The 15,008-nt window shown below is 43.6% G+C and overlaps 1 protein-coding gene across 2 annotated transcripts in view; it reads right to left on the reverse strand.

Annotated features, from left to right (window-relative positions):
* Positions 1 to 5,849, reverse strand: part of LOC142571002 (uncharacterized) — a 43,664-nt gene extending 37,815 nt beyond the window's left edge. For both annotated transcript variants that reach the window (XM_075679301.1, XM_075679300.1), the window contains exon 1: positions 5,716 to 5,849. In XM_075679301.1, coding sequence (XP_075535416.1) covers positions 5,716 to 5,809 — 94 coding nt within the window. In that variant the 5' untranslated portion in view covers positions 5,810 to 5,849. The remainder of the gene's footprint in view (positions 1 to 5,715) is intronic.
* Positions 5,850 to 15,008: the final 9,159 nt, after the last annotated feature.

Below are 15,008 nucleotides of genomic sequence, written 5' to 3' on the forward strand. Positions count from 1 at the left end.
ACGCAGGAATTTCTTTAAAATATTGTATTCCATTTGCTGAAGCACGCGCCCGTAGCCTAATGGTTAGAGGACCGAGCTGTTATGCTAGGCGTACTCTGTTAAAACCCGGCCGTCGTGCAGTTTCATTTGTGGTAATTTATTAATGAAAAAGTCTGTCTAAGTAACTTACCACCAACTTTTCCGTATCGCGTATGTTTCAATCTTCTTTTGCGGACCGATACCGGAGATACTGTAGCCTAAAAAAGTGTGGAGAACTGACTGCGATACCAAGGTTCAGCGTTGAGCTTCAACCTCTCAAATGCGATTCTAACGCAGATGATATACGCGGGTCCGGCGAAATTTCTGGCACCATAGAAAGCTTTACTACACGGTGTAGGGCATGTAATGACATCGCACAGGCAGGCCATTACGCTGTCTGTGCAATGGCATGAGCAGAGCCGCGCCAGTAAAAGAAAACTACTTTCAGATCTGAGCGCTTATACTACTTGCACTTTCAATAGTTAATGGCCTTCGATAATTAAGGATAGAAGGCATGTGCTGTGAGCTAAATGTTTCATAACATTTCCTTGTGGGCGGAGATTTTCAATATGTTGAGGAATAGCTTCGTGAAGGACGCAAAAAATGTTATGAGCAACTTAAATGATAGAAAAGTGTGACATATATTCCGAATACAAAACAAGGCATATAGCATGGCATGTAGCATACATACAGGGTGTTTCAGCGAACACTTTCAAAAACATTTAAATTGCCCGTGGCAGATAACACAATTCTAGTCCATGAGCTCGTCTATAATCCAAGAGGTGGACATCAGTTGCACAAAAAATTGGAATGCCTAATCGACTAATAAAACAAAATTGCAAAATTAAGTTACCTTATGTTGCTAAGTACCTTATGGCACATATTTCAATTTACAAATTTTAGTGGGTGAGACTGCAGGGCATATCCACTGGAAATTAATTGTGTGCATGACACCATTTATGAAATATGCTCCGTCAAACCTGCGGTAAAAATGCACTGCCATTCAACTCACTTTCTTGACAAATCGGCGTTTTGTGCATTGAATCACAAATCTGACCAGAATGCCAATGCATTTAACCGCAAACTTCGGGAACTAATGTCTCGAAACTGGTGTCATCCTGAGAATTCGTTCCAAATGGATCCGCAAACTCCTTGGCAAAAATATCAAATTGAAATATGTGCCATAAGGTAATTAGTATAAAATTTAATTAGTAAACTTTTGTCCCGTAGTCGATTATGCGTTCCATATTATTCTGCAAGTAATGCACCCTCTTCAACTAGACTAGCTCATGTACTATAATTTTGCTATCTGTCACAGGCAAGGAGGAAATAACTTTGAGTCCTGAGGGACCCCTCCGCGGCCACTCTTGGTTTAGTGGTCGGCAGGGGTCGCGGGCCGCACCCACGTTGGGACGGGAAGGCCGTGAGCTTCCGCCCTTTCGTGAGCCCTCTGCACGGCCCGGAGCTGGGTCTGGTGGTCGTCGCTTCGCAGGGCGTCTGCGCAGTCTTCTTCTTTACTGAACACGGTGCCGCTTAACGCGGAGCATTGCCAGAGTATGTGCGCTAGCGAGCAGTACGATTCGCCACAATCCGGACATTGCGGCTCTACCTCTGGTGAAAAAAGGCTCAGTCTGCCTCTTGAGGGGAATGGCCCTGTCTGAAGCGTTCTGAATATCCATGACTGTGGTCTAGTGGGCTTAGCGTGGGGGAGCGGGAAGGTCCTCCTCGACAGCTAATAGTGCGTTGTTATTTCGTTGAAGGTGAGCACAGTTCTAAAGATGTTACAGCGAAACTGTATTTGGCTAGGGTACCGTGCATTTTTTGTGCGCGTCAACAAAAACAATCATCGTCAATGGCTCGCACCCCCATAATCACTCATACCCACGTAAGCCAAAAAGTTGCAATGGTTCAAGACAGAGGCAACATGCACTCAGCGAAGTGAAGCGAACAGTGCTTAAATTCTTTCAAATCGCGCATACAACATACAGAACGGCATGTCGAAAACTTTCATCACCAATGACTCAAACCCCAGTTAGCAATGGGTCCCCCCGAGCAGCGCATTTCCTTTGTGGTCTGCAGATGCTATGGGAAGGCCACGTATCGTTAGACAAAAAATTTTGATCCATTCAACTCTGTTACAACTTGCCGGTGTGCGACCGGCCTAGGCCATGTCTACGCACGAGCTACTGTCTCTTTGTCCGTGCTCCAATAATCTTCGCGGGTAGTTTGCTCCGGCTCCCCTATAATCATCGTTGGAGACTTCATTGCGGGCATTTGAAAACCGGACAAGAAATGTTTCACTCAGTTTGTGCTAGAAAAGTCTGTTTTGAAGCGCCACACCAACACAAGTCACTCAACTACCCAAACGATCGTTTGTAGATTTTTTCTATTATTGTAACCGAACTAATTCGTGTACATCACACTAATCAGAAACCTATCGTCATTGTCATTACCAAATGATGAAAATAAGTACATTTACCCTTGTTTAACTCTGTGTGATGCGCTAGAGCTCCGCTGGTAATAATCCACCTTCGCAGACTGGAATGCCTCCTCAAATTTATTGAAAGTGTTCGCTGAAACGCCCAGCATCTCGAGCTATTGAAAACAAAAACGTGCTAATACATCATTTTTTATTGTGTTCTATTACACCAATAATCAAGAAAAGAAGTGACCAAATAGCCAGAAGTCTGTTAAAGAAACAGAAAGCTATTGAATTCTCGCATTGAACAGGAATGCGAAGCTTGCTGAAATGGTCCCACATAATTATTTCCCTTAGAATATGTAAGAGTCAGTGCCATCATAAGGGCCGCAGTTTAGCTTACATTTTTTTGCCGGAATTGATAGCATCTGAGGAGTTTATTTACTGGCCTTACTTATTGTGACTACCACTACCATAAATCAATGGGAATGGGTACACGCAACGGGGTCAACAGTTAAAGGTATTTCTATCTCAGGGGAGGCCACAACATTTTGAGCCGTGAGTACACAGTCAATTTTTGAAGTATTTAATTCAATCTCAACAACGGCTAGGTTCGGCGTAATCGCCTTTGCTTCGGAAGCACGGCTTTCGTATAGATAGTTAGCCTCCTAAACGGCATCAGACGAAATACATGGAGGCCGTTCCCTTTTTAGGCAGACTAGTGCGTTCCCTTTATGTGTCTGAAAATCTAGGTCAAGAGCGTTTTCACGCGCGCGAACCTAGGTACATAGGTACATAGGAACATAGGAACACATCTGCAACTTACTGCCGTATGAAGGTAGATGTTCAGTTACTATGTAAGCAACTGTAGTTTTACCTGCTTAACGACATATATTTACATATTTCGCTCGATGACCGCAGGTACGCGTTATCACCATGTGCGCCCCATGGGTGCGCCATGGGCGCAGGGCAAGGAGCGTTGGCTCGTTGTCGAAGCAAACGTTTCGCGCAACCATGCGCTTCACAATGTCAACTGTGCCGCAGCTTGAAAGATCGTATAATCTGCCCCAGGATCACGCAAAATCAGGGCGTATGAAACCACCAACCCTGGCTACTACCCAAAAATGCGCCCAGCATGCTTCGGGAGGTGGATATGGAGCACCTGTTGCACTATCATGATTACTGTCTATGCTCATGCGGTATGCGTTCAAGCAACCAAACGGCATCATTTTGCTAAGGGCACATTTGTTCAATCATTGTGATATTTCTATTACTTCAGATGTATATAAGATAAATTGACTAATGCATCGGCCAATTTTGCTGCGCCGTCGCTTACCAAGGTCGGCCATCAGCATGGAACCACCATGGAATGGCTAAGAACGAATGACGTCGGCGGAATTACAAAATCGGCATCACGATGGCGGCCTGACGACAACGAGATGACGATTCTGATAGTACAACAATGGCATGACCACGACGTCAGGGCGGCGAGGGTACGACAAGGGATTGATAACAGCGGCTGTCTCACAACAACGCACTGACGACAATGCTACGACAACGGCGGCATAATCACGATCGAAAGATGACAGCATGACTACGATTTAATGAGGAAACGGAATGACGAAGATGGTAGGATGATGACGACAGGATAACAGCGGAATGTCGTTTTCGCAACGATCACAATGGTATCGAGGCCAAAGTGTATGTGGACGGCTTGCCGCCAGCTGCATGAGAAATCTACAATTACGACGTCGAAAGAACCGTGCCGGTACGAGACCGGATGCACGGCGGCGACTGTATGACGACGATGGCAGCGGCAAGAGGACAATGGGTGACCACTGGTGTATGACGACAATGACACGACGGCGGCACTATGTAAAGGCTCTATGACAACGATGGCAAGACACAATAGAAAGACAGTAAAAACATTCCGACTGTATTGCGACAATGGCTTGACGACGACGCAGTTAGGAGAGTCCGACGAAATAGAGATATACTGAACCAAAGTCTGGGAATGGAATAGTTATCGATCTATGTTATTTCAAACAGCGCAGAAGCACACGAAGGACGGACATAAAAGCACTGATGTTACTTTTTCTGTCTGTTGTAGGCTATGATGAATTTGGAAATTTCCATTAGGGGGTTACTTTCTGCGAAACATGACAGCTGACTTTTTGACTAATGTATAATATATACAATGAAGTCAGCTTGTACCAGAACAGTGAAACAGCCAGGAGTCACCGGTAATAATTATTTACGATTGTCTGGTAGCTAAATATCTTGGTAGAATTACCTGTCTGCTAAGAACAATTAAGAGCTTACAGCGTCTCTAGCTACAAAGTGGATTTATGAGACACAATTATTTTGAGACTACACGGCTTCAACAGCAGGAGATTAATAATGGATGGTGACAAGATGCAGCTGCTACAGCAACGAATAATAATATGAGCAGAGAATTAAAATAAAGAATACATTGCAATAAATAGACTTAAAGATACACAAGTCAGGCCTACCAGAGCCACGCAGGGCTTAACATGCAGAGCCTAGGGGAATAACCTAAGGGGCCTTACTTGCCAAAACTAAGATCTGATTATTATGGACGCCGTAGTGGGGGACTCCGGAATAATTCTGACCACCTGAGGCCGGGATTCAATCCCGTGACCTCGTGCTTAGCAGTCGAACACCACAGCCACTAAACAACCACGGCGAGTTGAGCCTGGCGGACAAGAAAAGCGATGATCGTGAAATGTTAAATTGAAGTTAAAACCAAATCAATGTATAAGAGGAAAGAATAGAATTGCGCGTCAAACTTCACAGTATGAATAAGTTATAAAAACAGCGTAACGTATAGCATTAGACATAGTTACCATTACTGTTTCAGTAATTTAGACGTGCACCTCAGTGCGTTTTATGTTTATTCTTTGAACCAGCACGAAAAATATTTTAGGATAGTAAATTAAAACTAACGGTACATGAAACTGCTGCCTTCTTTGTGCATACCTCTTTCAAACCTAGGGGCCTAATAGCGTTTTTTGGCCTAAGAGCAGCGAGGGACAGCGTATCACACCTTAAAACGGCTTACCCAAATTGCCTAGTGCCTGAAAACAACTGTCTCTCGTATTAGTGCACTGAAATAATCCAAAAGCAGTAGGCTACATAAATATTTTATATAACAAATTCCTATATCATAAGGAATAATTGCTATTAAAGAACTCAAAAGAGAATCAACTCTGTTTATCCATTAAATTGAGAGAAAAGCACACGAAAAAGAGACCCACCAGGCTTTTTGCCGCAGAACTCGAATTTCGCGCACGCAGCTTTGTCAAGTGTTAAGGTAATTACTAGAAAAGGCCATATTGACCGTACCGCCATCGCTGGAATCAACCGCCGGATCTCGGTTCTTTTGGAGACGGCCAGGTCACACTGAAATGAATCTGCCTGCGCGTGTCGAAGTTTTCTCCGCGTTATTAATTGCACTCAGCGGGATCATTCTTCTTCTGCATTTTATCTCACGACTTCAAAGAACCACTTTGATTAATATTGCTGCTGTCATCAGTCCAAGCACTTCTTGCTGCTTGCGCAGCTGAAAGGAAAAGCATTCGAGCATTTTTTTTCCTCGCTGACCCCCTTGTTGCTGTTGCTGCCATGAACACTGGTATTTCCTTGTGCGTGGCGCCATTGGAGTAGCCAGAAATTTTGTTCGGGGGGGGCTACGCCACTGGCCCCATATATATATATATATATATATATATATATATATATATATATATATATATATATATATATATATATATATATATATATACATGGGGCCAGTGGCGTAGCCGGAAATTTCGTTCGCGGAGGGGGGCACATTGCAGCTCGGCCTCCTCCTTAAGAGGAAGCTTTAGCTCGGGTGCTCCTATTTAAATACATGTAGAAGGGGAATTCGTTTTTCCCTGCAACCACTTCACCAAATTTGAGGAGCTTTCTTGCATTTAAAAGAAAAAGTTTAATTCTAGTGACTGCTGGTTTCGAATTTTTCATTTAGGTGGTCACTTATTTATTAAAAATTGGCCAAAATCGAAAATTTTCAGAAAACGAAACTATCAAGTTTAAAACTCCGTGACTCAACAATGAAAAATGATATCACAATTCTGTGAATTGCACCTAATAGTACATCTACAGCGGACAAAATATATATGTTACACATGAATCTCAAAAAAATTTAGTGTTGCGGAAATACGGCTTTTGCAGAACCCTTGTACACAACGTAACCAATTCACGTAAGATACAAATTGACATAGCAAACTTGTCCTCTTTGACTGTTATAATAGATGTCGTTTACAGAACCACAATATCTGTTCTTCATGCATAGCTATTAGTTTGTAAACGTCGTGCTTTTATTTTTTCAAATTTTCGAATTTTTCAAAATATTTTAAACAAAATTCAGGCCCTAAATCGAAGTTTTGTTTCCAACAGACACAAGGATTTAACTTTCTCTCTCAAATGCAACTAATTTCAATAAAAGCGATAAGCAGGATTATCTCAGAAAAGCGTTTCTGCGTTTTACAAGTATTTGAATCGGTCGCGTCGGATTGGGCCCGAGCTAAACCTTCCTCTTAAACAAATTGTCGAGTGATCAAATACATGAATAATAACTGCATTTTCATTGCCAAAGATGCTGCAAACGAATTCTTGGACGCTACGCACTGTCAAAACAATAAAATATGTATGTTTTCATAAAAGAATATATTCGTATGTGCCAAAAATTTTGCCCAAGATAAGTGATATCAATGCTTCCATATTTTTGTCTATTTATTAGGTAAAGAAAATATCACACGAACTTTTAGAACTATATCAGTTCGAAACCAGGAAAGCAGTGCATGCCGCTGATATGAAAAATTAAAAGGCAATGAGCTGAACAAGTTGAGGACAAATATGTTAATGAAACTTTGTCATTCAAGAACCATGCTTACATTCTTGTATATATGCAATGGCCAGTGAAAAATCTCAATGACGCTGTCGTTTGTTCCAATGTATTACGCAGGAGTAGCTGTTCCCTGTCGTGTATCGTGAGTAATTGCACTGAAGTTATAGTCGCGATAGAGAGCACGTATAAAAAGCAGGAGTTCTGCAAGATATACGAGGGAAAGTCAAATGAATGTGAGCCAACAACGGGGTACTTAATTAAAAGTCGACTTCATGAGAATTTAGACATTTGTCCCACTGACTCACGAGTCGCGTGATTCCCGTCTTATAAAACTCCTTGGGTTGCTGCTTCAAAAAGTCTGTATCTTGTTCCCTTGAGCTGTTTTTTCGGTTGCCCCAAAATGTAGGAGTCGCAAGGTGACAGGTCTGAGCTGTATGGCGGATGTTGCAGCGTTTCCTACTTGAACTTTGACAGTTTTGTACTAACCACATAAGCGACGTGGGGACAGGCATTGTCGTGGAACAAGATGACCCCATTCGTCAATTTTCCACGTTGTTCGTTGTTGATTGCAACACGCTGCCGTTCTGGCGTTTCACAATATCGAAAACAATTGATAGCCTCTCAAGATTTAGCGAATTATATCAGCAACGGGCCCTGACGATCGCAAAAAAAGTCACCAACACCTTTCCAGCGGAAATGATGGCCTTTGCGTTCTTTGTGCGTGGTAAATTCGAATGTCTCCACTGTAAGCTTTGCCATCGTGTTTCAGGCTCGTAGTACTGGCACCAAGGTTCGTCCCCGATCACAATTGCAAACAAGAAGTCGTCATCCTCATTGTGATACCCGATCAGATGAGTCAAGGCAGCGCGAAACTTCTCCGTCTTCTCGCGATGGATCAAAATCTTGGGGATCCATTGCGCACCAAAGAGCTGATAACCGAGAAGCTCATGAATTATGGCGTGAAACGAACCGTGACTGATGTTCAGACGGTCTACCAGTTCATTGATGCTTATCCTCCGTTCTTGTTTCATCAGCTCATGAACCTTTGAAATTGTGTGGGGGGTGATTGCATGATGGTTTTGGCCCGGTCTTGGAATGTCTTTGCAACTTCCTTAGAACCGTTTGCTCCAACGCTTCGCAGTGGTCAATGAAATGCAGTGTTCAACGTACACGGCAGCCATACGCCGATTAATTTCTGTTTTGGAAACACCTTCAGCTGTCAAAAACTTCACGACACCGAGCTGTTCAAATTCTGAAGTGTCCATTATGTGACGCAACCATATTCAACCCAGTGTATGAGAGCATCAAAACATTATCTTCACACCTGCGTGTCACTTTTGTAAATGAGACATGCCGTTCTCCTACGCGCATGCCTCGCAGATAATGAACCGAACCATTATTGCGCCGTTAGGGTAGGCTCACTTTCATTTGACTCGCCCTCGTACATTAGACATGCAAAGATACAATGGGATATACAAATGCGAAAATACGGCTTGATAAAGGACGAAAAAGTGTCACTGGAAACAAAGTTCACTGCATGTATACACAAAACCTCGCAACAAGATATTTAAGTATACCGTATAAGTCTCCAATGAGTCTATGTATGTAAGAAAATGTAACTGTATATAATGCGTCAAGCAAGGCAAATAAACATGCTGCACAATCATAGATTCACAGAATCCTAGATTCCGCCCCCATTCCATCCACACCCCCGATGTATTACGCGCGACGGAAGGCGGCGCTCTTGCTCCCCGCTTTTCTCCTTTGCGCAGCGCGTGGTCACGGTGTTATCATCCTTGGACTTAATACGAAACATGAGGGCAACGGCGACGGCAGGAATGCGCCTGGAGTGTCCGTATAATTACTTTCGCAATAATATAATAAACGTATCCGGCAACTGAAGCGTCCCGTCGCCCATTACTTTCCGCAAAAGAAGTATCAAAATCGAACTTTCACCATGCGACAATTCGCTGCGCCGCAACAATGTATTTTTTTTCTGCGGGGCGGAGGCACCGAAATGAAAAAAAAAAACGCATAGGAAAGTATGTTGGCCAGAATCTAATGCCTACTTCGGGCACCTAATGGGGCTACGGAAGGAATACCGAAGAAAACATGAGACGCTTGGTCCACCCAGAACCATACGCATACTGCTCAGTATCCTACACCGGCGAGACAAAACTTTCCGGAAAGGTTCCGCTCAAGGAACGCGGTGCAATCCTTCGAGTCCCCACAGTGATGGCAGCGAGCGACCATTGTTTTTTTTTCTCGTCTGCTAGCCAGAAAGCGTCCAAAACTCTGTCAGGTGAAAATCCACTCGGCCAGAGCAAACCGAACGCGCACCGAAGTGCACCGCGCGGTGGTCGGGGCCATACGAGAAAAACGGATGCGCTCTGGCTGGCTCTGGCAGCCCGCGGGTAGGGTAGCGAGAACAAAAAAAAAATTGAAGAGGCTCAATGTGTCCTCGCGAATAAAAGTCAAAGTAGAAAAAATAAATAAGAACGTAGTTACTTTGGCTGGCCTTAGTGTCTTGACATGGATGTTCTGGCGTAGGTTAAAAAAATGTTGATATTTTTTTATGTGACATGACGGCACAAATGAACCACCCAACGCTTCGTCTCATTGGACCTCGCTGCGTGCTTTGTCAACTCGTCTGCTAGTGTATTGATTTGGCTTGTCTCGTTGTATGTTCCGACGTAAGACTTTAGAAAAGTCAATGAAACTTTGACGTCAAATGTTTATAACAACATTAAACCCACAAAGTTCCGCAATTGAAAATCTTAAGCACAACTTTCGAAATGTCAAAGCAACTTTCGCATCAAAAGCTTATGAGATTTATGCCCATAAAGTTTCGCATTTGATATCCATGTGCTCCATAGATTCCGTGGCCTCAGTGAGATGCCGCGGCGAGCCCGCTCACCATCAAAGCGCCCTTGAAACTTTGTGCTCGGATGGGACTGCTTGGCATTATGTGACTACCGGTGTATGGGCGTTGCCACGAAATCTAGCCCGAGTTCGGAATCTCTGCGGTTAAATGTCTTTTCGAGAGTCAGAAAGACATCCTTGACAAAATCCAGAGTGAATTCCGGCGCCCGGGGTCGCTTTGGTCGGCGGCGCATGGACAGCACGAAAAAATTTCGGGGGGGGCTGAAGCCCCATAAGCCCCCCCCCCCCTGGCTACGACCCTGCGTGGCGCCTATGTAGGTGTCGGCATATCTTGTCATGTCACCCTGATAGATTGGCTGTCAAAGTGGTTAAGCATACTCTTCTCAAATCCTTTTATTGTTATTTCGCAGTGACATCGTGGGTTTCAGCCTGCTATATATTATTTTAATAGTTCCCACAGAGTAACTCATACATTCAATTGTACGTTGAAAATATGTGTTTCTACTTTTTCAGGGTAACGCACGTTCTTACTGGTGTAAAGTCTTCCTCCAACGTTTACGTATTTCTTCTACATATTGTATGTATGAGTGCTTGTTTTGTCACTAGCAAAGTGCGCAGCGCAGTTGATCTCATCTGTCTCGCGCAATTCGTCAATATTCAACTAAGTATTAGAAATTATACTTTTTAGTGCGAAAACCTTTGAGAACCTAATAGGTCATGGGCTGGGCCAGTTGTTCCAAAGTAGATGTGCTTGTGATCTACGTCCTTATTGATAAAAAGAGTCGGCGTGGTAGTGCAGGTGATACTGATCAGCTGTTCATACGTCAACACGGGCAACGTATTTATGCTGATACCAAGCCGCAGCTCTGCACCTCAGGCGTTCATTACATATAGACAGCGAATGTTAATACGCTCGGGTTTGTTACATGCCGTGGGGATACGAAATGCTATGGTGCTTTCTCATTCGTGCGTACAAGTAATAATGAAGGTGCTGCTCGTTTTCCGCCTGAAATTATGAATTTCACAAGGTCGCATAAGCGATGGCGTCACTAAGACTCAGACTCAAATTTTCTTACATGGGTTGCCTAATTTTTTGAAACCCATGATTTGAGACTTTGCGCTAACTGCTTAAGATTATTTCAGAGCATCTGAAGCATTGTACTTCGATTTGCCTTAATGTGTGTCCCAATAACAAACTCGCAATAAATCAACGCCTCTCAAATTCCCTTATCCACTCTTTGCAGATTGCATCAGCCTGGAGCAAATTTTCCAGCAGCAGGCTGAGACCGACACTGTAATCGATATATCAGACCTCAAGCAGAGGGCGAAAATTTCCATACAGTGATATGCATGGCGAAACCGGGAAAAAGAGATCAAGCTTATGACCACGGTTTGGAGCATAGATCCCAGTACATGGCGGTGGATCTTTCATCCCCAACAACTACGAACTTATCTTGGACCTGGCAACGTTGAACACGTGAATCCTCTCGAGCGAGGATAGCTTAGTAGGGCTCTTCAACGAATTATCAGAAATAGCCTGAGATATTAGTAGCCTGAGTGATAGTGGCCTGTGTGAAGTTAAAAGGATTGGCGAAGTGTATACTGTGCTCACTAACGGCCACGTCCTCTGCTACGACGGTTTTCCAGATAGAACAGAATACGGGGCAGTACTTCTAATCTATAAGGACACAGTGGGCAACATTGATGAATTCTACAGCATTAATGAGGGGGCAGCACTTGTCGTAATCAAGATGAATAGGAGCTATAAAATAAATGTAGTACAAGCCCAGGCTCCAACCTGCAGTCACGGTTTTATGAAGACCAGTTTTATGAAAATGTTCAATTAGGGAAGATAAAAGTGGAAACTCAGTAAAATCTTGTCTTTGAGGACTTCAATGCAAAATTTGTGGAAAAAGCAGGCTGGGGTACAAGGAATTGGCAACAACTGCATCAATCCTAAGAACACTAGAGGAGAGATGTTGGTAGTGTTCCCGGAAACAAATAGGCTCCGAATAATGAATACCTTCTTCAGGAAGTGCATTAATTGGAAGTGGACCTGGAAAAGCACTGATGAAGAAACGAGAAATTAAATAGATTTCATATTTTCAGCAGATGCCAACTTAGTGCAGGATGTATAAGTGTTAAGTAGGTTAAAGAGCAGTGACGATAGGTTAGTGAGATCTAAAATTTCTCTCAACTTGAACAAAGAAAGAGTAAGATTAGTCAAGAAGAAACAGGCCCACCTTGACGCAGTAAGAGACGAATTCACTCAGCTGCACTGAAACAAATATGCAGGTTTTTAAAACAGAAAGATGAACATAGTATCGACGTAAATAATGAAATCGTAACTAGCCTGAATTGAGAAGTACTGATTGAAGCACGAGGTAACGCACCAAGGCAACCGGTAGGTAAGGTATCCCTACTATCACATCATCTGTGAAGGAAATGACTAAGCACGAAAGTGTCCCACTTAAGAGATCAAATAGAATTTGCTGAACTGTCCAAACTGATCAACAAGAAGAAAGCAAAAGATATTGGAAATTACAGCGTGGTAAACATTGAGGAAACAGTAAAAAATGACCGCAGCATGAAGTCAGTGTGGAGAAAGCTTGGCAGAGGACAAGGCATAATGTGTGCTCTGAAACATAAGCAGGGTAATGTCAACAGCAATTTTGATGCTAAAGTAAATGCAGCAGAATAATTCTTTACAGACCTGTACAGTATCCAGAGCAACCACGCTATTTTCATACTAAGTAGGGATGAAGAGCATACAGAGGCTTTTTTTTTATAACTAGCGATAATGTTAGAAGGGTCTTACAAGACATGAGCAGGCGAAAAGCGATAGGAGAAGATAGAATAACAGTCCGTTTAGTCAAAGATGGGGGACATAGTTTCCTTGAAAAGCTTGCGGCCCTTTATATTCATAGCCTCATGACTTAAAGTGTACCAGAGCGCTGGAATCACGCCAACAATATACTTGTCGTGAGTCGAGGGGTCGCAGCCGAGCGCCAGAACGAGAGGACCAGCGTACAGGGCTTATAGAACAGAACTATCTGTGCCGTGCTTGCAGATAAAGCATCGCTGTCCATCTTTATTTTACACGAATTTCGCAGCCGGCACCAAGGCACCTTCTGAGAGCCCCGCCTCAGCGTGCCCGCATTGCAGCATCGGTAGCCGCTACATATTCACCTAAGAGAAGGAAAGCGTTAAATAATTGGAGAATTATAGGCTGCTGGGCTTGCTTTCTCCAGCTGCCTAAAATGTTCACCAAGATAATTTCCAATAGAAGCGGGCGACACTTGACTTCGTGATCATCATTTATTAGACCCTTAAAGGCCCCTTGAGAGGCATTACATAAGGGGGGGGGGGGCATCAGTAAGAATAGCAGAACGCAGGATCGGCCCTAAGCGATATGACAATTAGCGTGGAAGGGCTGTATCAGAAAACGTATGTACACAGAACGCTCGAACGGCAACACACTGATTACCTGAATGGTTAACAAGTAACATTGATCATAAAAGGGTGCTGCCTTGCCAGTGGGCAAGGCAGCACCCGAGGGATGCAGTCACGGCTAAACCTGTTCGTCTTTCTCATGCAGGTCTTTGCCTCGTGCATCGACGCTGCTTCTTTTCATCCCGTCGACGGTCAGTGTGCTGCGCCGTGGAATGAACGACATCACCATGTGCCATGTGCTCTTCCATGCCAACACTGGATTTCGCAACGACACCGATGGCTGCTGCACTGAACGTTGTCGGCATTCGCCATGGCTATCCCAAGTAACATCGACATTATCAAATCTCTTGGAAACCGCTCCTCAAGATTTCTTCGCCAGTGGGCAAGGCAGCACCCGAGGGATGCAGTCACGGCTAAACCTGTTCGTCTTTTTCATGCAGGTTAGTAGATATCGCAATTCCTGTGAATTTAAAAGTGATTCCCTCTGTTTGGTCGTGCTGCCTTGCCCAGGCGTCTTGCTTGAATGTTTCGCTGAGTGTTTTGACTCATTTTGTCTGCTTGCACTGTTGTTAAGCGGGGACGTTGAGCTTAATCCAGGCCCAGGGATAGCAGATCAACTCGAAGAAATTCTCCAAAATCAAAAAGCTTCTTCATGTGAACTAAAGGCTATCGGAGTTAAGCTAGACTCGCACATTACCTCGACAAACGTGAGAATGTCTTCCATTGAAGGTAAACTGGAAGTGCTTTCACAGACAGCTAAAAGGATGGAGACAAGCGAGCAAACGCTTGTGGAACTAAACGAAGAGATTGCTTCACTAAGGAGAAATGTGGACAACATTGAAAATTATTCTCGACGAAACAATCTGCTCGTGTATGGGATTCAGGAGTGTGAAGCAGAGACAGTAAATAGTATTAAGGAACATATTCTAACAGAAATTTTTGAACGTAAACTTGAAATAAAAGTAGAGAGCCTAGAAAGTTTACACCGCCTAGGAAGAAAAGCGGCAGGGAAAGTGCGTCTGGTGATTATAAGGTTTTTTGACTTCACTGAAAAAGCGGAACTTCTCAGAAATGCTTCGAAGCTGAAGGGAACTCAAACGTACATTTCGGAAGACTTCTCACCTAGGCTAAGAACAATTAGAAAGCTGCTCTGGGCTACTGCTAAAGATAAGGAGCCTGAGGATAAAGTATGCCTCAAGTATGATAAATTAGTCATTAACAAAGAGGTCTACGCGTGGGACGAAAGGAAAAATCAAAGGTTTAAAGTACCTGAAGCCGCTTCACGCGGTATTGATCACAGCTATGAGAGCGGTGTAACGAAAG

The sequence above is a fragment of the Dermacentor variabilis genome, chromosome 2 (genome assembly GCF_050947875.1).
Source record: "Dermacentor variabilis isolate Ectoservices chromosome 2, ASM5094787v1, whole genome shotgun sequence".
NCBI lineage: Eukaryota > Metazoa > Arthropoda > Arachnida > Ixodida > Ixodidae > Dermacentor > Dermacentor variabilis.